At 51.0% G+C, this 22,301-nt stretch overlaps 1 protein-coding gene across 1 annotated transcript in view; it reads right to left on the bottom strand.

Moving 5' to 3' along the window:
• Positions 1-17,990, bottom strand: part of NOS2 (nitric oxide synthase 2) — a 35,971-nt gene extending 17,981 nt beyond the window's left edge. The window contains exons 1-10 of the mRNA XM_055580122.1: positions 17,348-17,990; positions 13,616-13,700; positions 12,713-12,835; positions 11,081-11,229; positions 7,300-7,462; positions 6,253-6,344; positions 5,166-5,307; positions 4,935-5,074; positions 3,029-3,203; positions 2,835-2,936 (exon numbers count right to left, since the gene is read on the bottom strand). Of these exons, the coding sequence (XP_055436097.1) occupies positions 2,835-2,936; positions 3,029-3,203; positions 4,935-5,074; positions 5,166-5,307; positions 6,253-6,344; positions 7,300-7,462; positions 11,081-11,229; positions 12,713-12,835; positions 13,616-13,700; positions 17,348-17,454 (1,278 nt within the window). The 5' untranslated portion in view covers positions 17,455-17,990. The remainder of the gene's footprint in view (positions 1-2,834; positions 2,937-3,028; positions 3,204-4,934; positions 5,075-5,165; positions 5,308-6,252; positions 6,345-7,299; positions 7,463-11,080; positions 11,230-12,712; positions 12,836-13,615; positions 13,701-17,347) is intronic.
• Between the last annotated feature and the right edge of the window lie 4,311 nt (positions 17,991-22,301).

The following is a 22,301-nucleotide window of genomic DNA, read 5'->3' as shown; positions in this document are numbered from 1 at the left end:
AAGGGCATGGCAACCCACTCCAGTATCCTTGCCTGGAGAATCCCATGGACAGAGGAGCCTGGTGCGCTACATACAGTCCACGGGGTGGTGAAGGGTCAGACACGACTGAGCGACTAACACTTCACTTTTCACACAGCAGCTGCTGGATGCCAGACCAGTTTTAGGCTCAGGAGCTGATGGTGATAGTGGTGAGGATGGTCGCAACAGTAATAAATAATAATAACAACAAAACTGATGCTGGACTTCCCTGGTGGTCCAGTGGCTAAAACTCTGAGCTCTCAGTGTGGGAGGCAGAGGGGACTAGGTTTGATCCCTAGTTGAGGAGCTATTAATATTTAACAGATTCTACATGCTGCAACTAAAAGATTCCTCAAGCTGCAATGTTAAAGGATCCTGCATGCTGTGATGAAGACTGAAAATCCCATGTGGGGCAACTAAGACCAGGTGTCGCCAAATACATAAATAAAACAGAAAAAAAAAAAAAAAACACTAATGCTTTTTGAGTGTTTACTGTGGGTCAGGGAGTGCAGCTAAACAATTTGCATTGGTTTCATTTCATTCTTACTGTAACCTAGTGAGGGAGGTACCATTATTATCTCTGTTTTACAGATGAGGAAATGAGCCCAAGTCTTTTGAAGTTGACCCTGAAGGAGGGTCACGGGGAAGTCCTGCCTGGAGATTCTCAAGCAGTGGAGGGACGTGGTCAGCAGTGGTCAGGAGATTGCTGAGGGTCAGCAGATTTTCTGGGACGTACCCACATCCTGCCAATGTCAGAGCTGATCCCAGGGTCAGGATGTGTGGTCCACAGCCTTGGGGCCTTCCCAAGCTGGGCCAGCCTCAGGAGGCTCTTCCTGTCTTATCTCAGAGCTTCCCCATGCCCCCTACTCCCCACAATCAGGCATGAGCTTGACCTGTCTATAGGGTGACCAGCCCTAGGGAACAGTGCGTGATCATATGTATTTACTGGGTGTTTAAAGTCAGCTCCCACTACTTTCCACAAGGTCAGGGTTTCTGTCTGTTTTGTTCACTGCTCATATTCTTGGCCTGGCCTCGTGCCTGACACATGAAGAATGTACAGTAAAACTTTGCTAAATGAATGAATGACTCTCAGCCCAGTGGCCGGGCTTCCAGGACATCTGCCAGCTTTGTGGAGATGATCCCAGCTTCTAAAGCAATCATAGCTTCACACGTCTCATGGCTCCTTCCCACAAGGGGAGTGTTTATATGAGAGAGAGCAGCAGATGGGCCAGAGGGCTCAGTCCCACACAGAAAACAGCCTGCTGTGTGTGGTAGACGCTGCTGCCCAGATAGGGAAGCAAGAGTAACCACTGCTTGTGTGGACATAGGCTCTGGTTCTTTCATCCAATGAATACATTTTTAGCATCTCCACGTGCCAGACACTTTTCTAGGCTCCAGGGGTAGAGCAGTGAACGAGAGAGACAAGGCCCCTGCCCCATGGAGCCTATGTTCTAATGGGGCAAACAAAGAAAGAAGAAGATGGACTTCTCTGGTGGTCCAGTGGTTAAGAATCCACCTACCAATGCAGGAGACATGGGTTCGATCCTTGATCCGGGAAGATCCCTCATGCCACAGGGCAACTAAGCCCACACACCACAACTACTGAGCCCCTGTGCTGCAAGTACTGAAGCCCACGTGCTGTAGAGCCCACGCTCCACAGTAAGAGAAGCCACTGCGATAAGAAACTCACGCACCACAACTAGAGAGCAGCCTCCACTCGCAGCAACTAGGGAAAGCCTGTGCACAGCAACGGAGACCCAGTGCAGCCAAAAATAAACACATAAAGAAAAACAGAAAGAAAGAGATGGACTATGTCAGGATCTAATAAGGATTGTGAAGGAGAAGAAAGGGTTAAAGGAATAAGAGGATGAAGGTGGGGTGAGCGTGCCATTTTTATGGTGTCAGAGAGGGCTGCTCTGAAGAGGTGATAATTGAGACCTGGCTGAAGGGAAGGAGCTGATCACAGGATGATTTGTGGCAAGAGTTTTAGGCAGAGGGAAAAGCAAGTGCAAAGGCCCTCGGGTGGGGACCATCCTGGTGAGTTTGAATAAAAGCCAGAATTCCAGGGTGACTGGCAGAGCTGTGGAGGATAAAAGCCTGACTGGAGGAGGTGGGAGGTGAGAATGTATTATGAGGTCTTTCAATGGTTTGGGGGCTTCCCTGGTGGCTCAGATGGTAAAGAATCCAACTGCAATGTGGGAGAACTGGGTTCCATCCCTGGGTTGGGAAGATCCCCTGGAGGAGGGCATGGCAACCCACTCCAGTATTCTTGTCTGGGAAATCCCATGGACAGAGGAGCCTGGAGGGCTACAGTCCATGGGTCACGAAGAGTCGGACACGATTGAAGCAACTTAGCACATCACTGGTTTTGCTGTAAATGGAAGTGAAAAAACAAGGTAGTAGCTGCTTAGGGGGAGTATTTGGCTGGCTAGTCATTTATCTCTTTGAGATGGGAATCACTACACCTTATTGGTCATCACTGGAAATGATCCAGTGGATAAGGAGACAGCTGCTATGAGAGGGGGAGGATTTTCAGGAATAAAAGTCCTTGAAAGGATAGGATTCAGTACTCAAATGCCAGGATTGACCAGTCTTGAGAGGTAAGGAGTTGCCTGTTGCTAGAAGCATTTAAGTTTACACTAGAAGACCTGAGAGGCTTGTCTCTGTGTCCCCCGGCACCTGACATAAAGGGGTATTCAACACCTGGATGCACGAATAAATGAGTAAAGCTGTAAGGGGAAAATCAAGAATGACATGAGCGGCTGGACCAGATAACCTAACCAGAGCGCCTTCAGACCCACAGACAGTAGACGTGCCTGGAAACTGTGGAGCACAGCGACGTTGATCTCAACGACAGCCCGGTCCTTCCAGAGTGAGGCCAGCTTGTGCGTTTCCAGGCCCATCCTTCTGCCCACTTCCTGTAGAGGCAGAGAAATGGGGGTGAGTCGGTCCCTGGGGCCCCACCCTCAGGCCCGCACTCCAGCTGGCCCAGCTGGATGGTCCTCATTACCTCCAGGATGTTGTATCGCTGGACGTCACAGAAGTCCCGGACTCCAACTTCTGTGCCCATGTACCACCCATTGAAGGGGCACCCTGGGAACTCGAGGCCGCCCACCTCAAGCAGCATGTTGGCCACGGCTGGCAGGGCATACCACTTGAGCTCCAACTCCCGGAACCACTCGTACCTGGTAGGGAGGCAGGGCTGGTGGCAATGGAGCCTTCACTTCGGCCCACACTCACGCCCTAATAAAAGCTTCAGAAAGAAAGTCAACCAAGAAAACTCCTTTTCAAGTGCACATCTCTAAGTTCATCCCACCTGGAGAGATGAATTGGACATAACATGTGGCTAATTATGCATCCATTCATGAGATTATTCAAGCAAACGTATTAAGCATCAAGTAAGTGGCAGGCTCTGGGCTAATTGCTGAGGACTCAACAGAACATAGCAATTAAGGATCCCAGTGTCAGAAAGCCTAGGTTCAAGTTCTGCCTGACTGATTACCAGCTGTGTGACCTTCAGATATTATTCAGCCTCTCTGAGCCTCAGCATCCCCACCAGCAAAGTAGAGATAAACCATGGGATTACTGTGAAGGTAATAGTACCCTTTACTTGTATATTTATTCACTCCAGAAATACTAATAGTTGAGTAACTACTATGAGCCAGACATCTTGCTAGGTGTTGGGGATATATTGCTGAACAAGAAAGACAAGATCCCTGATTCTCAAAGACCTTACAGACTATAAATAGGTAAACAAATAAATAAATAAGAAAATAAAGACAAGGTGATGGGACTGCCCTTGTGGTCCACTGGTTAAGAATCTGTCTTGCAATGTAGGGACTCAGGTTGGATCCCTGGTCGGGGAACTAAGATAACTATGATCTCATGTGCTGAGGAGCTGCTAAGCCCAAGGGCCACAACCAGAGAGGGTCCACTGTGCTTCCCAAGTGACGCTAATGTAAAGAACCTGTCTGCCAATGCATGAGACATAAGAGATGCGGGTTTGGTCCTTGAGTTGGGAAGATCCCTGAAGGAGGAAATGGCAACTCACTCCAGTATTCCTGCCTGGAGAATCCCATGGACTGGCAGGCTCCCATCCATAGGGTCACAAAGAGTCAGACATGACTGAAGCGACTTAGCACACGCACAGAGTCTGTATACCACAACTAAGACCCCATGCATGCAAATAAATCAATATATTTTTTTAAAAAAAAGCACAAAGTGATATGTTAGATGAAGAGTAAGGGTTCCTACTCTAGATTGGGTGTTCAGAAGAGGCTTCTCAGAACAGGTAATGGAAATACCTCGTTAACAAGAAATGAACTCTGCAAAATTCTGAAGAAAGGGCCTGTCAGGCAGAGGGAACAGCAAGTGCAAAGGCCCTGAGCTAGGACTAAGTTCAGTATATCCAGAGGATAAAAATAATAGCCCAGCCTAACGCCTGCTACATAGTGTCAATGTATGGAGGTATTTTTGTAATTCAGCCCCGCAGCAGGGGCTGAATCTGATGAGCTCTTGAAATACTGTCACCCTATCCCGTCACCACAGTGAGGAGATGAATGGCTAAGAGAGTTGGCAGGAAGGTCAAAGAGACCTGGGCTGTCCAGTGTGAGAATCTCAGGGCCTTTCAAGGCTTCCCTTCCCAGGGTCACCACTTCCCAAGCTCCAAGGGCCCAGTCTACCCAAGCCATTGCTTTCCTGTCCCCTTCAGCATCTTCTCATAAGTCTGAGGCCTGACAAAGATGCTGTACAAGGGTGATGTGGTGGACTGGGAAAGCCAGCCCTGCTGGGCATCAAGCTGCTGCTGGCTGGGCTTTGGGGGAGGAGCAGGGAGGGTCCTGAGGACTGCGATCTCTCTTTGGAAAGGAGGGGGCATGCATGTGAACTCACACTCCCAGCACCCACAGCTTGCTCACCTGGGATGTTCCATGGGCACCTCGAGTACAAGGTCAGGGGGGATTTCGAAGAGCTCTGGGTCGCGGCCATCAGCCTGCAGGACTAGAGGCAACACGTCGAAGCGGCCGTACTTGGGCTTCCAGCCCAGGTCGATGCACAGCTGGGGGCAAGACAGGCCCAGTGAGCCTGGAGACCCAGGTCCCTGGGCCTCTCTGGGCTCCGCTCTCACCCGCCAAAGCTGGGTCTGGTACCTGTGTGAACTCCACGCTGGCGGGGTCCCCTCTGATGCTGCCATCCGGCATCTGGTAGCCGGCATAGCGGATGAGCTGGGCGTTCCAGACCCGGAAGTCATGCTTCCCATCGCTCCGCTGGGGGAACACAGTGATGGCCGACCTTTCCCAAGACGAGGATGGTACTGTTTGCCACCCGGCTTTGGTGGGGGCTTCCAGCCACCACCCAGCTAACAGACCCCCCTCCCCTCCCATCTTCCCACTCCCCAGTGCTCTGCAGCCAAGCTAACTGAACCAAACCCCTTTAGCCCTGAGACACGCCAAGCTCTCGCCAGCCTCTGTGTAGCCTGTCCACTTCCTGACATAGCTGCTCCTTCCTTCTCCCCCCCACCGCTCCTACCCTTTCCTCCAGACCAGCGCAGGGACCACCACCACCCCTCCAGGGAGCCCTTCCCACCCTTCAGGCTGTCCCAGCCCTTTCTGCAGATGGACCGTATTTCGCTTTTTGGCATCAAGTTAGCTGGGTGCTTGTCTAGTGCAAGGTGTAGGTTCACAGCCGGCTGGAGCCTCGTCTTAGGGTCCTGCTCACTTCCCACCCCCAAGCCTAGCCCTGTGTCAGGTCCCCATCAGGCAGACACTGAGTGTTTGCCGAACAGAAAAATAAATGAATGACCAAATGAGTTGGCCTTGACCTCCTTGGTTGGGGGAGGGAGATGGTAAGGGAGACGGTTTGGGGTGGGTACGGATGAGCAGCGAGTCCCCCACCTCCAAGGGAAACACCACACTGGACCCATCAGCTGCAAAACCAACTTCTCATCCCCTCTACAAAGTGGGGACCCTAACCTTGAAGACTGAAGTTACCTCTTAAAGATCCCCCCTGTCTCCTCCAAATGGTTTCAAGTCAGAAAGAAACCAAGGAAATGGGCCACTGATGAGGCACCAGGCTCACGGAGGCGGGCTCACTGTGAAGACTCCCTGATGAAGCCAAGGTCTTTCTACTTCCTTCCTCTCTGGCCTCTCCGGGAGCTTAAACCCGCCTGCATCTCTCAGCTAAGCCTCGGGGGGCTGTGCGGGGCCCCAGCCGTAGCCTTAGGACAGGCCCACGCACCTGATGTTGCCGTTGTTGGTGGAATAACGCACGTGTCTGCAGATGTGTTCGAACATTTCCTGGGCCGTGGAACAGCTCCGGGCATCAAAGACCTGCGCACAGCCCACCCAGACCACGCCCGTCAAGGACCAGCAGGACAGAGGCCTCAGCGGGGCTGATCAGAAGCTGAGTCGGGAGGGACTGAAGGAGCGGCCCAAACCCCCACCACCTGAACATCCTGCAGAGGCGTGCACCTGCCCCCCCAACCCCCCGCCACCTTCTTCCTTCTTCTGCTTTCCTAGGGGAGCCCAGGCCCCCCTGCCCACTTGGAAGACCCTATCTAAACCTAACCCTCAAGAAAACCGGATTCTCAAGCACCATGATTTCCACAGCCTAGTTGCTTTAAACATTTCACACATGGCCTCCAGCACATTTCTTTACAGCCAGAGCCCGTTCTGTTGGCATTTCTCATCTGTTTTTCTGTCCAAGTATTTTCACTACTGTTGTTGTTGTTTAGTCGCTAAGTTGCGTCCGACTCTTTTGTGACCCCATGGATTGTAGCCTGCCGGGATCCTCTGTCCATGGGATTTCCCAGGCAAGAATACTGGAGTGGGTTGCCATTTCCTCCTCCAAGGGATCTTCCCTACCCAGGGATCGAACCTGCGTCTCCTGCATTGGCAGGCGGATTCTTTAGCACTGAGCCACCCAGGAAGCCCTCAATTACCCAGGAATAAATGTAAAGATGACCTAGGAGGCTAGGATAAAGAAAATGTTTTCTAAAAGACAACAATTCAATCAAGGTGAAGAACTGGGTCCACAGCAATAACAATAGCAAGGCCATTTGGTTTCATGCTGGCATTTAGTCTCAGATTTAACACAAGGGAGAAAGATGGGCTAGAAATCCTGGTGCAGAGATTGGAGTCTAGACTCTGGGGGGTTGGGGGGGTGTCTGTGAGCCCTCATCTCAAGTGCAGGGATGGAGAGAGACCCTGCAGGCAGCTCAGGGCCCGCCTGCCCGCCCCCCAGCTTCCTCTCCCGTTCCCCCCTCCTCCGTCTAAGGGCATCGACCTGCAGGTTCGACCACTGGATCCTCCCGATGCAGCGGGGGGCATTGCGCCAGGCCTGCTTGGTGGCGAAGATGAGCTCATCTCCCGTCAGCTGGTAGGTTCCTGTTGTTTCTATCTCCTTTGTTACCGCTTCCACCCTGGCCAGATGTTCCTCTATTTTTGCCCTGCGGGACAGGAAGACATCAGGAAGATCAACAATGAGATGGCTTTAAATGGAGACTGATTCAATCCACAGAAGCAGGAACTGAACGAGGACACCAGGAGGGCAAGATGTCGCTCAGAGAAACCGTCCCCTCCAGGGCAGCTTCATGGGCATGTGTCCAGGGCACTGAGCTCAGCAGGGCCCCGCTGGGCTTAATGCCCTGCTCTGATTGTCTTGAATTCTTAATCATTCATGAACAGGAAGCCACCTTTTTATTTTTACACTGGGTCTTGCAAGTTACATAGCTGGTCCTGATCCCACCGGCACCCTTATTGTTTCCAGGCACCTTTTCTCTAGTCATACTCATCTCAGCGAGGAGTGCAATGTTTTTCAATGGTCTTGCAAGACCCAGACCAGCATCCATCAGGCTGCAGCCACATCCTGCCTCTTGGCCAGGGGAGCACCAATCCACTTTCTCTTGGTTAAGAGATGCGTCAGCTCCTCCCCAGCAGCTCCTCTGCACTGAACAGTCACTAATGAGCCAAGTACTGGGCAACGCCACCCATAGTCAGGGTCCCATTGAGTCTGTGACAGAGGCGTTTTTGTGTCCTTGTTATAGTTGATGTATCTGGAAGGTTAAGTACTGGCCTGGAAACAGAAGTGTGACAAAAAGCAAGCCCAAGATTCAGACTCGGGTTGCCCCAATGCCAAGCCCAGGCTCTTAACCTTCTATCTTCCACCCTAGGGGGTGGACCGCAAGCCCAGAGATGTGGAGGGCCTGCCCACATTTTGCTGGTCAGGTCTGGACAGGGATCGGCTCTCAGGACTCAGCCGTCAGGGCCCCAGGGCGGTTCAAGGAGGTGTCCTCCACAGTGTCATCCAGCATCGCAGGGTCCCCACAGCAAGCTTTCTCAAACCCGGTGCCACTTGGCCAGCTCTCCCGTGTGAGATTTCCAAGCTGGCTTCTGCCCTCCCCTCCCAGGTTTGTAAAAACATCCCACAGCCAGGAAGGTTTTTGAATCACATGCACACAGAGCAGCCTTGAGATTTCCAATCAGCATCAAAGACATCTGAAAGTGCCACAAACAAAACTATTTAAGGAATGAACTCTTGATTAAGGAGAGTGGACAGCTCAGGACAAAATGGCCTTTTCACTGGACGAAGAGTGTCTCGACAACTCTTCCTTGATTAAAGAAAAAAGCTCAAAGACTAAACACTCAGCGCTATTTATCTTCAAGGACGCTCTTCGCATAAGGACCTGCTGGGCGAGGTTGAGGCTGCCCCATCAATGGCAGCCCTCCCCCCACAACCCGCAAACAAAGCTTCTAGCAATGTTTTTCATTCTGCATCCAAGCATGAAAACAGCAGCACCTACCAGAACATCGATGCTGCCAACACACTTGGCAGTGTTAATATGTGACTTTTTAAGAAAAGATTACATTTTCACTCAATTCCTTTAGAGTTTTACATTATACCTTTGTTTTCAAATAGTCAGATTTCTGAGGATGACGCCTATTAGTTCTGAAAAAAAGGGAGTGGCTTTTGGCATCTGTAAACTGGCTTTGGACAGAACATTCAGAAAGTTATCGTTTCTGACTATATAATCCTTCACCTACGAAAGACTGAACTGGCCCAGGTGTGGGAATGGGCTGCCATCTGTCACTCACACCCCCGAGACCTCTTGGGGGAAACCAAGGCACGGACTTGTGACTGTGAAAACTTCTTCCCTCTGTGAAAAGCAAATGGATTTGAATAGCTATCATCAGCAGCCCTGTAGCTTCCCCAGCTAACCACCCCTCAACTGCCCTCCAAACACCAGCAGGAATCCCTTAGGTCCAGCATGAAGTCAGAGCCTTCAAAATCAAAGAGCTGGATGCTAGATCATTGAGTTTTAAAGCAAGGGCTCTGGTTTAAAATGCCTGAGTTCAAATTCCAGCTCTGGGACTTCAGAACGTGTGACTTCGAACAAGTTACATCTCCATGGGCTCTGGCTTTCTTGTCTGTAGAGCAGGTAGGATAATAACAGTACCAGTCCCATAGAGCTGTGGTGAGCCTTACGTACAAGGCAGAGTCCAGAATATACCTAGCACATCAAAACAGTGGCCCAGTGAAGCCCATTGAGAAAATTCCTGGGGGCTTCCCTGGTGGTCTAGTGGTTAAGAATCCACCTGCCAATGTGGGGGACATGGGTTCCTGCCCTGGTCTGGAAAGATCCCACATGCTGCAGGGCAACTAAGCTTGTGTGCCACAACTACTGAGCCCACACGCCACAACTACTGAAGTCTGAGCGCCTAGAGCCTGTGCGCCACAAAAGTGAGAAGCCCACGCACCCCAATGAAGAGTAGCCCCCATTCACCTCAACTAGAAAAAGCCCATGTGCAGCAACAAAGATCCAGCACAGCCAAAAATAAAATAAATAAATCTTAAAAGAAAATTCCTGGACCCTGAAAGTCTTCTTAGTCAACAGCCGAGCGGAAAACCTAAGGACCTTGGACCTCCCAGTGACAGAGCATTTCTGCAGAGGTTCTATTTACACAACACAGGCAGTAGCAAACCCCTGACGGAGTTCTCAGTCTACTTAGAATTGCCTCCGGAGCTTTTAGAGAGCAAGGATGTCCGCCCCCTCCCCACTTCCTGAGAAGCTGATGCCCTTGCCCAGGGGACCCTGGCATCAGTATTTTACAAGGTCCTTAACAGCAACTACTGTGCAACCAGGCTGGAGGATCACTGGCCCCAGAAGATAAGGACCTCTTTCATAGACTCAAGGTCCCTTCCAGCTCACACAATGCAGGTCAGAGCCAAGGGGGTGTGGCATCACCAGGAGCCAATCTTTCTGCCACACTGGGTCCCAAGGCACTTCTGTGGCTCGCTTCCTACAGTAAAGTGCCCTGTGGGGCTGCATCGTAAAAACCACACTCCTCTCCCAGCCCATAAAACAGCAAATGCATTCCCTCGGCCTTTCTATCTTACAATCCCTTTGCACGTTTTTATTTTAAAGATATTAATGGACTTAAATTAAGAGCCATATATTTTATGCAACTCAGAGATACAGATCCCCACAGAAAACAGTGCAAAGAGCTCTCTCCATGTCAAGCAGCCTGAATTCCAGCTGGGACTGAACTCTAGCTGCTACTGGGCTTCCTGGCTCACACCTGGAGGTGGAGGGCTTGGCTCAGTAGTCTCCGAGGTCTCTTCTATCTCAAACATCTCATAATAAAAGGTTTTGCATATCGACTCATCGCTTTGCGCCAGGATGCTGCTTCAAACATATTTAATCCTTGAAACAATCATAAGAACAGTTTTATCATGACCCTGCTTTGGACTTGTGAGGAAGTGGAGATGCAGAGAGGATCTATTTGGGAAATAGATTTCCCAAAAATACAGAACCAGCTACTGGTTGAGCAGAATCCAAACTCAAACGTTTAGACACCCAACCCACATTTTCAACCACTACGGCCATGCTCCTTTCTCTAATGGTTTTGAGAACCTATCCAAGGTCTTTTCCCCGAAAAGCTGTGTCTTAGCCTTGGATTCACTGCAAATCTGGGAAGGAAAGAGGTTTGGGGTCAGAGGGAGATGGCAGGAGACTAGAGAGCTCAGGGGAGGGAGAGGGAGTGATGCTGAAGGAAGCGAGCCTTACTCTTTGAAGGAGCCGTAATACTGGTTGACAAATTCGATAGCTTGAGGTAGAAGCTCGTCTGGGGGGGTTGGCTTGTCCCGGGGTCCTATGGTCAAACTTTTGGGGTTCATGATGGATGCCAGGCAAGACTTGGACTTGCAAGAGAGATCCTGGAAAGAAAGAAGAGGTGGTGAGGCTGATTGCTTGGTTCCTCAGCACAGGCACTGATGGCCATCCTCTTCCAGGGCCAGCTCTCCTGGCCACCTCCTTCCACTCTGGCTGTTCCAGCTCCCCACCACCCTTCTCTACCTCTGTGGCACCTCCTCCTTGGGGTCGACCAGGCTTTTCCCCCATCCATATCTCCTCTCCTCTGACTGGCTGAACACCATGGACTGTGGGCTGGGCCGCCCCCCAGCCAGCCCTAGACATTGTTCTTTAGTCGCTCAGTTGTGTCCGACTCTTTTGCAACCCCAAAGACTGGAACCCTCCAGGATCCTCTGTCCATGGGATTTTCCAGGCAAGAATACTGGAGTGGGTTGCCATCTCCTTCTCCAGGAGGGTCTTCTGAGCCAGGGATCGAACCCGAGGTTCCTGGGTCTCTTGCATTGGCAGGCAGATTCTTTTACAACTGAGCCATCAGGAAAGTCCCCAGCCAGCCCCAGACCCAGAGCAAAGTCAACAGTTCGAATGCTGGGAACATCTCGACTATCTTCTCATTTATGACTCCTGGGGACAAACTATTGCTTTTCAGCCAAAATGAACTGAGAAGGTGCAAATCCCGAAGTAGGGGATGGCACAGAAAAAATACTGAAAGAAAGCACACCCATAGGTGAACAGCGGTCATTCCTGGAAGGCGTGGGAAATGATTCTGTTTTCATGGCCTTGAAATTTTCAATCCTTTCCTACTTTACAATCACAGAATGCATATAAACTTAGAATAAGAAACCTAGAAGTTAAGAAGCCTTAAAGGGCACTTAGTCCAACTACTCACTGGATGCTTGGAACCCCTCTCCAATCTCCCTATCCAATAGCACTTGAATCCTTTTCGTGACAGGGAGCTCACTACCTTATGATGTCGTTCAGTCCAGCTTTGGGCAATTCTGTTAGAAGATTCTCCCTGATATAATGATTAAATCTGTCTCTCTGAGAAAGAATTCATGTGTTACTATAATTCTTTATCTCACCTTCTGGATTATCCATCATCCCTGGAGTAGGAGGAGGGATGGTGGGTGGGAGGGTGGTGTGGAGCTAACAGAGAGTTAGCATCATTTAGTCCTACTGTTTCATAAGAAACAAGAGTCTCTGTTCCCAGTACCCTTTGACCAAGCAGATGTCTGTCTGGTTTGCTGAGGGGGACATGTGTTTGATTCATTAACAGCCTTGATGGCTTTGCCAGTTTGGGACAAAAGTGGTTCTCAAGGGACTTCCCTGGTAGTCTAGTGGTTAAGAATCTGCCTTGCAATGCAGGGGACGCAGCTTCAATCCCTGTTCAGGGAACTAAGATCCCACGTCAGAGGGCAGCTAAGCCTGCATGCCACAACTACTGAGCCCACACTGGAGACTGCATGACATAACAAAGGTCTCACATACCTCAACTAAGACCCAAGGAAGCCAAGAAAAAAAAAAAGAAAAGTAGTTCCTCAGACTGCTCACCCCTTTGGCCTTCTGGTGAAGCGTGTCTTGGAAAGTCACTCCGCTGCCCCAGTTTTTGATCCTCACATGCCGTGGACAGGCTGACGGGGGTGCGTCCAGCTTGCTCAGGGATTCTGGAGACGTCTAAGAGGAAGGGAAAAAAAAAACAGGGGTTTCCAAGTGCTTCCAACCCAGGACCGCCAGGGTCTCTCCCAGCCCCGAGGCCCTGCTTGGGCCTCAGTTGGGCGGGGAGCTGAGGGCGGCACACGGGTCGAGGTGTCAGCCCACAGCCCTCCTCCCTTTCCGGTAGCCAGGCCACCTGGGCCAGAGTCTGCTGGGAGCTCCAGGTGCCTGGGCCACTGGCCAGGCTCCTGTCCTCATCCAAGAGTCTGCCAAATGCTCTCTCAGGGGAATTGCAACAGGAGGGATTAAGGGGTCTACACGGCACAGATTACCATCACAGCCGCTAATCCTAAGAATAGAAACGGGACAAGGAAGAAGGGATCATGGCCTTCAGGGAGGCACTGAAGAATATGCAAACCAGTCCTCTGCCCACCTCTGTGGAACACTAAGGGCCAAAGCATGCAGGCAGGACAGAACCGGTGGACCAGAGGCTGGGGCTGGGGCTGGAGGCTCAGCTGCCAGGTCTGGGATCATTTCTGAGGGTCTCACTCTGACTCCACGAGTGGTCTGCTCCCAGGTCTGCCTGCCCACACAGGCAAGTCACCCACATGCCCACCCCCCTGGGGGTCCACCACTCCTGATCACCATAGTTCACCCCCTCTCTCCCAAAGCTCTTCCTCGCCCCCATCTGTGTCTCTGGGTCTCTACTCACTGCCCAGTCCCCAGCGTCCACCAGGCTGCCCACCACATCTGTCTGGGCAAGGGAGGAAGGGGCTTCCCACACACGAGTAACTCACTGACCTTTACTGTCCCCGTGAGGGGCTGGGGAGACTCATTCCCGTGCTTGCCCGGGCTGTGACGTTTGGGGTCATCCTGTGTCACTGGACTGCAAGAGGAAACAGCTCTCATGAGATGGAGCATCCGAGGGCAGAGAGGGAACTCAGGGTCGCCTCAGCCGGCCCTCATTTGATGAAGAGGGGAGTGAGGTCTAGAGGGTGAGAGTGGACATCATGGTTTCCGGCCAACGTGGTAGAGGAGGCAGCCTCTGCACCATCACCACCCTGCTTCCTCTTCTCCCCTCACCTGCCCTCCCCAACAAAGCCAAAGAGTCCAGAGGGGAGCTGAGCCAAAGCTAACAGGCCAAAGGGTGACCCACAGAAGCTCTGTGAAGATGACTCCCTCAGAAGGCAGGTACAAAGATGATACAGAGCGGAGCTGGCAGAGGACAGCTCCTTCAACCCTGCCCTCCCAGGCCAGCAGCATTGCCCGCCACCCCACCCACTCCCTCTTTGGGACTTAAGCTTTTTTTCTTTATAGCACTTGGTTCATCCTGGTTTATTTATTTATTCTAAAATTTTATTATGGAAAATGTTAAACAGACACAATTAGAGAGAAGAGTGTAATAACCCCCTGTAAGCCTGTCACCCAGATTCAGCCCAATTCAACAAGTATCAACCCATGGCCAATTCTGTTTCAACATTACTCTCCCAGCCCTCGCTCTCATTTTAAAGCAAGTCTGAGACATCATGCCATCCATAAACATCTCAGTATTTCTGGAAGATAAGGATACTTTCAAAATATATTGGTTATATTTGCTTGGAAACAACAGATTTAAAAGAATTTAACTTGGGACTTCCCTGGTGGTCCAGTGGCTGGGACTCTGAGCTTCCAATGCAGGGGCCCTGGAGTTCAATCCCCTGGTCAGGGAACTAGATCCCACATGTCGAAACTAAGACCCAGCAAAGCCAAATAAATATTTTAAAAAAGAAGAAGAATTTAGCCTATCGTTTGAAGAATAAAAAGCCCTAAGAATCTGAAATCATTCAGAAACCATTGGTTCCGGTTTGGGATTTTAGGATTGCTCTCCCTACATATACTACAGAGAACAGATGGTGTGAGCACCTCTCTAATAGTCACACCCCACACATGCCTCCTCCTGGGGCATCTCAGTAAGAAAGCTTATTGTGTCCCGCGTTCCCTACAGTATTTTCTAGGGTGTGCACACATCCCAGGGGAAAGGTGATTAGCGAGTACTATAAAGGTCGCTCATTTTCCACCTTATACACGTTTGTGATGTCGGAAAATGACAAATGAGCGTGTGCCGCTTTGTTATTAGAAAAAGTAATGACCATTTACATCGTGCTGTGCTGTGCTCAGTCACTCAGTTGCGTTGGACTCTTTGCAATCCCATGGACTGTAGCCCACCAGGCTCCTCTGTCCGTGGGGATTCTCCAGGCAAGAATACTAGAGTGGGCTGCCATGCCCTCCTCCAGGAGATCTTCCTGACCCAGGGATCAAATCCAGGTCTCCCACATTGCAGGCAGATTCTTTACCCTCTGAGCCACCAGGGACAACCATTTACATTAGCATTATGTAATTAACTACATATATTATATGGTTGCATTGCATGATTTATAACTATAAAGAGACAGTGTCCCTTTAAGAGAAAATGAGTATGTATCAGAAAGCATCTTCATTCTGATTCAAATGATTCAGTGGGCCTATACCACGCCCTCCCTGTGACTGGCTATCGTCACCCCACTGGTCTGGTCTGGTGTGCCCCACCAGAAAAAAAGCCAATACAGGGTAATCTGGACACTCAGAACAGGTAAGCCATGACTGAGTTGTCATCATGGGGCTGCTTACACGGGAAGATGTTTTGAGGCTGGGGTCCTCAGGGAGGCAATGCCTTACTGCTCTTCTCAAGCTTTTACCATCACCCCCCGCCCCATTCCACCATTTTATTCTTGTTTCCTCTCCTTTACTTCTGCCTGGTTGTATGTCATCACTGACTCAACAAACATGAGTTTGAGCAAGCTCTGTGATTTGGTGATGGACAGGGAAGTCTGGCGTGCTGCAGTCCATGGGGTTGTGAAGAGTCAGACACAACTGAGTGGCTGAACTGAACTGACAGAACTGGAGAATCTGCAACACTTACTGGTCTATAGTAACTTTTAGATTGAGAAACAATGACCTTGTTCACTTAGCAAAAGTATTGCCTCCAATTTAAAATGTTGGGATTTCCCTGGTGACTCAGATGGTAAAGAATCCACCAGCAATGCAGGACACCCAGGTTCAATTTCTGGGTTGGGAAGATCCTCTGGAGAAGGGCACAGCTATCCACTCTAGTATTCTTGTCTAGAGAATCCCATGGACAAAGGAGCCTGGCGGGCTACAGTCCGTGGGGTTGCAAAGAGTCGGACATGACTGAGCAACTAACACACACTCACACACACAGTAAAAAGTTACCTAAAAATCCTCTCTACCAATGGACTATAGTGAGTCTGACCCCAGCGTCTACGGCTGGATTTTAGGAAGCATCCGATTTCTTCACTATTATATATAATGCCTCAAACGCTATATGTGACCTGATGCTGGCTCTGTGTGCGTGTGAGTGTGTATGTGTACAAAGGCATAGAAAAACACCTGGGGGTGATGGGGGAGAATGCTAGTAACAGTGATTAGCACTGATAAGATCACAGATGATTTGAATTTTTCTTTATCCGCGTCTGTTTTTCCAACTTTCTTCAGTGACTCTGAATTCCTTCCGTAATTGGGAAATTTCTTTTTAACCTGAAGCATGAATATACGAAGCTATGCACAGTCTCCTTTCTCCCCTAGTAAGCGGATTTCTTTGGGTTAGTTGCTGGAAGATAAGGGTTCACCCAGAGGGTGAACATATCAAGGTTCTGGAATGCAGGCGTTCTCAGTCGCTAGGCTGTGTCTGACTCTTTGGTTCTGGATACTTATTGCCAAATTATTGCAGTGCCCACCCAGACACTGCAATTTGGCTAAATCCACAGCTGTGCTGGGTCCCGCTTGATCCTTCACGGGAACAGAGGACCCTAAGGATCTGGCATCAAAAGGAAAGCTGAAGTGCAGCTCTTGTTCAGACCCAGCTCTGTCCACAGGTGCTCGAGCGACAGGGTGCTGAGGTCTGAGCTGCAGTCGGTGGCTCCTTCCGGAGCTGATTCCCTTGTGGTCCCAACTTCGCCACAGGTCCCCTTCTCTATATACGGGCGGTGGGGGGCCAGGAGGCGTTCTGGGAAATGGATCTTACTTGTAAAACAAGAACCTCCTTGCTCTCTAACCCTATCTATCCTAACGGGTGTTGCAGCCCCAGTGTTGAAATCTAGAAAGCTCCCAAGTGCTGAAACACCCACACAGCCTGCAGACACCTCTCAGGGGTGCATGTGGGGTTTCTCTGGGTTTTTGGTGGCTACTGAGTTGCAACCCCGGATGGCATCACTGACTCGATGGACGTGAGTCTCAGTGAACTCCGGGAGTTGGTGATGGACAGGGAGGCCTGGCGTGCTGCGATTCATGGGGTCACAAAGAGTCGGACACGACTGAGCGACTGATCTGATCTGATGCGTTCTACACCAGGAAAAACTTTTAAGTAAATCCCCATCAGAATGCTACAGAGCGAATATCCCAACCCTCCTGTTTTCCCCGGAAAGCCGAGGCTCAGAGAGGCTCAGTGCGCACCAGAGTTAGCCTCCCTCCCAGGGTGGACCCCGGCCCGCGCAGTACCTGGCTCGGCGGAGGCGGCAGGCGGGCTGCGGACGTAGGATCCTGCGGAGGAGCCGGCAGAGCCGGGGCCGGGCGGCCTCGCACGCGGCGCCCAGCCCCTCGCGCATGGCCCGGCGGTGGGCGCAGCTCGGAGGGCGCCCCGCGCCCCGCCGCGCTGGCCCCTTTATCACCGCCGGATCCCGCAGCCCCCGCCCCGGGGCGGAGCGAGAGACTCGGTTTCATCCCGAGCCTGGATCCGGGCCAGAGTGTCCGCTCGGCCTGCGGCTGCCTGGTCCGGGCCGGTCGCCCCTCGCCCTGCGCCTCCGCTCCAGCGGGCGTCCTCGGGAAGGTGTGCCTTATGGATGCCACTGGACTGTCTCTGGGCTGAGACTCCGGCCTTGGGTTTGTTATTCCCCATGAAGGAACATTAATGACCATAATAATAACTCTCATTGTACGGTGCGTCATTGTTTACAAAGCAAACTTTCCTGTCCGTTATTTCATCTTCCCCTTACTAACTCCACTCAAGAAGGCAATTCTGTATTGTTACCCTCACTTGATAGGAAGCTCAGGGCCATGAAAAGTGAAGGAGCTTGCCCAAGGCCTCACAGGAGCCCCAGGGCCACAGCTGAAGTTCTCCCACCTTCCGGGGCTAGCCCAGGAAGTACTATTTCTTTCCTGCATGTTCATTTCGATTCCAGGAAAGAAGCCTTAAAGAAGTGCAGACCTGGAGCTTTAGTGGGAGTCAGCGTGGCTGGCCAGGGGCTTCCTCAGGTCCCTTCCAAGCTCCTGGTCCTTATTACCTGGAAGGCGCAACGGGGCCACGGACCTTGCTCCCTCTGTGTGTAGCTCCTTATACCGGGAGCCGGATAATTCCTAGGGTCCAGACAGAGGCAGGGCAGCAGCCTTCGACCCCAGAGTATGGGGAGCCTTCCTATGCGTCCTCCAGTGTGTTTAATCCAAAACCCAAATTAACGTGGAAAGAGGATACATATTTATTCTGAGCCTACTGCAACCCACCTTGATTTTGTCCCAGATCCCATTCAACTTCACCTAGATGTTCTCAACATTTGCCTTTGTCTCTAAAACACAGGCCCACAAACGCCCCATGTTCACTTCCTAATCATTTGTTTTCATAAAATATAGAACCATTACTCACATACAAAGTCCTGGGTCTTATTACACCTGAATGGATTTTAAAATTACTTTTCCAAATCAAAACACATTAATTGGCTCCCACTGCTTTCAGGATAAAATCCCCTTTGTACTGCAGCTTCCTTTTCCAGTAACATTCTCCCCACCCCCACCCTACCGGTAGGTGAAGTCCAGCTGGGCCTGCCTCCTCTCTAAAGCCCTCTCCCCATTCCCATCCCCTACCCCACCCCCACACACACTCCAGCCAGGCCAGGCCCCCTACAGTATTCCCAGAATGGATCCCAGCATCCCCCAGTTCTCCTGTAACCCCCTGTCTACCTCTCTGTCCACCCCACCCTAATTTATAACACTCTTTAACGTTCCAGTTTGTGTGTATTCTTCCCCAAACCAGTGAGAAAGACATCCTTTCCCCCATCCTCTCCCCAGCAGTGGGAACTGGGTCTCTTTCCTCTGTGCCTTTCTCAGCCCAGCACCCACCAGGCCATCGGGGAGAGCCCGTATAGTGTCCAAGTTAGGAGTTTGGACTTGGTTCAAACCTCAGCTCTTCCCCTTTCCAGATGTTGTCCAAGGAAGTCACTCAACCTTGTAATATAAGGCTAATAATAACTCCTACCTCATTACTGTCACAGTAATAGTGTTAATCACTCAGTCATGTCCAACTCTTTGTGAGCCCATGGACTGTAGCCCACCAAGTTCCTCTGTCCAACTGTGGGAATCTGTGGGATTCTCCAAGCAAGAATACTGGAGTGGGTTGCCATTCCCTTCTCCAGGGGATCTTCCTGACCCAGTGATTGAACCCAGCGCTCCCTCATTGTGGGCAGATTATTTACTGTCTGAGCCATCAGAGAAGACAACACAGTAATAAGGACTTTCTAAACAGTATCTGTTCTGTTTAGCTGCTGTGTATGCAATGAATGGGCTTCCCGGGTAGTGCTAGTGGTAAAGAATCCGCCCGCCAATGCAGGAGACTCAACAGATGTGGGTTGGATCCCTGGGTCAGGAAGATCCCCTGGAGAAGAAAATGACAACCCACTCCAGTATTCTTGCCAGGAAAATTCCATGGACAGAGGAATCTGGTGGGCTACAGTCCGCGGGGTCACAAAGAGTCGGACACAGACATGCTATGCAATATATTATTTACTTAATATATATCAATATATTATTTACTTAATTGATAAACAGAAGAGCTTCACCGACAGCCCTGTGACTCCCCAGCAAGGTGTGAGGGGAGTAGCCCTCAGCAAGTTGGCATTAATGGATGGATGCCCAGAACCCAGAGCAGGGCAGCCAGTGTAGTGGTCATCAGCCAACCTGCCTGGGTTCACCTCCTGCCTCTGTCGTTTGCTAATGACAAGTACCTAAAGATCTAGACAAGATCTCAACAAGTATGTAAACTTTCTAGCCTTCAGTGTCCTCATTGATGCAATGTGAGGACAACAAAAATTCCTTCTCGATTGTTGGGAGAGTTATATGAATTAATGTGTGGTGTTTTCTCCCAATCATCTCTAATATCTGATTTGAGTACTTCTGTCCAGCCCAGCCCAGCTTTAAAAGATGCGATAAGTCAGCTGGTTTGCCTCAGGTCAACCTACAGCTCAGGTCTCCTGAATGGTCCCAAAACACAAGTCAATGCTATTAGAGGGCCTGAAATTCAAGGCCACAGCCTGTAGGCCACACTGTAAGGATTAGGGGAGGAGGGGGATTCGAGATGATCTCAAAGATTAGGGGATGGATTGGGTCTGCATGGATCAAGGGAGGAATGTGCCATGTACAGGAAAGTGAGGAAGGCCTGGCTGAGCAGGTGGGATGGACCCTTGGTCTGGGAGGGTGATCAGCCAGAACCCAGCAGTCAAGCCTCCATGTGGCGACCGGCAATAAGGAGCCACTAAAGACTCTAGAGCCAGAGTGTGGCTTGCTAGAAGGCAAGTTGGAGTGAGAGAGGTCAGAGCCCATGTGGGGGCTGCAGTTAGGGGAGGTCAAGAGGCCAGGGCTGCAATCAAGACGTGAAGAAAGGCAGAAATGACAAGAAGAATCAAGGCAGACCCCTGGGGTTCACAGACCCCAGAAGGAGGATGGAACTGCTCTCAGACTGCAGCATCTGAGTCTGGAGGGCCAGGAAGACATCTAGAGGCAACCCAACCCTGCATTCCCATCCTGGGCCTCCTGGCCACGTTGGCCACCACAGCCCAGACCGCCTGGTCTCCAGCATTCTCTCCTCCAGTTAAACCCACACTCTCTATCTGGACGATCTTGCTCAAGAATCCACAATGGCTCCCGTTTCCAAGCAGAGAAAAATCCAACCCCCCTGTTCTACATTCAAGCTCCCAAGCTCCGGCATGGCCTCTCCTATCCCAGCCCACCCCCACCTCCACCCTGGGCCCCAACACAGTCACGCTGGCTTGTGTCTCAGAGTCTTTGGCCACCCTGCCCCCTTCCTGGAATGTCTTTACTATGTCTCTTCACCTCCTCCCAGTCTATCCACCCTTCCACGTCCACACTGAGCTTCCCACTCCTGTGCAGTGGCTAGAGGGGACTTTGTTTGATGTTGCTCAACTTTGTCCTACTGACTACTGGATTTACAATGCTTTCAACTGAGAGAGATGCTGTTTATGAAGCACGGACTCTGCCAGGCATGCAGCTCAGTTGTTTACATGTGAAAACTCACGTAACCTCCTACCACAACCCTGGGACACAGGCATTCCTACCCCTTCTTACAGATGAGGCAGTTGAGGCTTAAGGCCAGGGGACTTGCCAAAGGCCACAGGCTTAAGGTTGCCACTAAGTAGTAAAGCCACCTGCTTATCTGGAGAAGGAAATGGCAACCCACTCCAGTATTCTTGCCTGCAGAATTCCATGGCCAGAGGAGCCTGGCAGGCTCCAGTCCATGGAGCTGCAAAGAGTCGGACACAATTGAGCAACGAACACACACACCTGCTTATATGCAAGCCCAGGCTCTAACTGGTGCTGCTTTTCTGGGTTGCCCTACTGCCTGCCTGCAGGGGGCGTCCTGCCCACTGAGGTCCAGGAGGAAGGCTCCGAAGGAGCCCTGTGAAGCCTGGGGCTTTGGTTTGACTCGGATTGTGGTGTTATCACAGGTGGACTTGTCTTTCCGAGGGAGTAAGCCTCAACGTGGAGTGCGAGGCCATGAGTTCTCCTAGCTTTGGAAGCCTTTCCACTGATTGGCAGGCTGGCACTCTAATTCTCTCTTGTTCTATCTCTGGCTTGCTTCTTGTACAAGGTGCAAGGGACTTTGAAGGAAGTCACACCATGCGTATGGAAAGTTTCTGTTGCCTTAACTGTAAAATGAGACAATAAGTTGTACTTCACAGAGCTCACAGAGCCCTGGAGGACAGCAGTTGAGTGGCAACCCCTGTGATGGGCCCTAGACGGCCCTGGCCCAAAGTGAGTGCTCGGTAAGTTATAATAAACGCTTGCGTTTATTGAGCGCCTGCTCTTTATGGGCACGCTGCTGATAGATCTACATGCCCACTCTCATGGGGCTTCCCTGATGGGCTGTACAGTCCATGGGGTTGCAAAGAGTCAGACACGACTGAGCGACTTACACTTTCACTTTCCCACTCCCATTTCATCCTCAAAATGCTACAAAATGGGTCGCATTGGTTCCCTGGACCGCAGATGAGAACATCTGAGGCTCAGAGAAGTTCACCTGCCCCAAGTCACACAGATGGTGAGAGATATCTCAGAGCCAGTGAGTGAGGCCCAGCACAGGGCTTGGATATAGTTTATCTAACATGTCCATGTTCAGCTGTTTGTGACCCCATGGACTGTAGCCCGCCAGGCCCCTCTGTCCATGGGATTC

This window comes from Bubalus kerabau, chromosome 4, assembly GCF_029407905.1.
Source record: "Bubalus kerabau isolate K-KA32 ecotype Philippines breed swamp buffalo chromosome 4, PCC_UOA_SB_1v2, whole genome shotgun sequence".
Taxonomy (NCBI): Eukaryota; Metazoa; Chordata; class Mammalia; order Artiodactyla; family Bovidae; genus Bubalus; species Bubalus kerabau.
The sequence above is the reverse complement of the archived record's forward strand: the minus strand, read 5'-3'. Positions and strand labels throughout refer to the sequence as shown.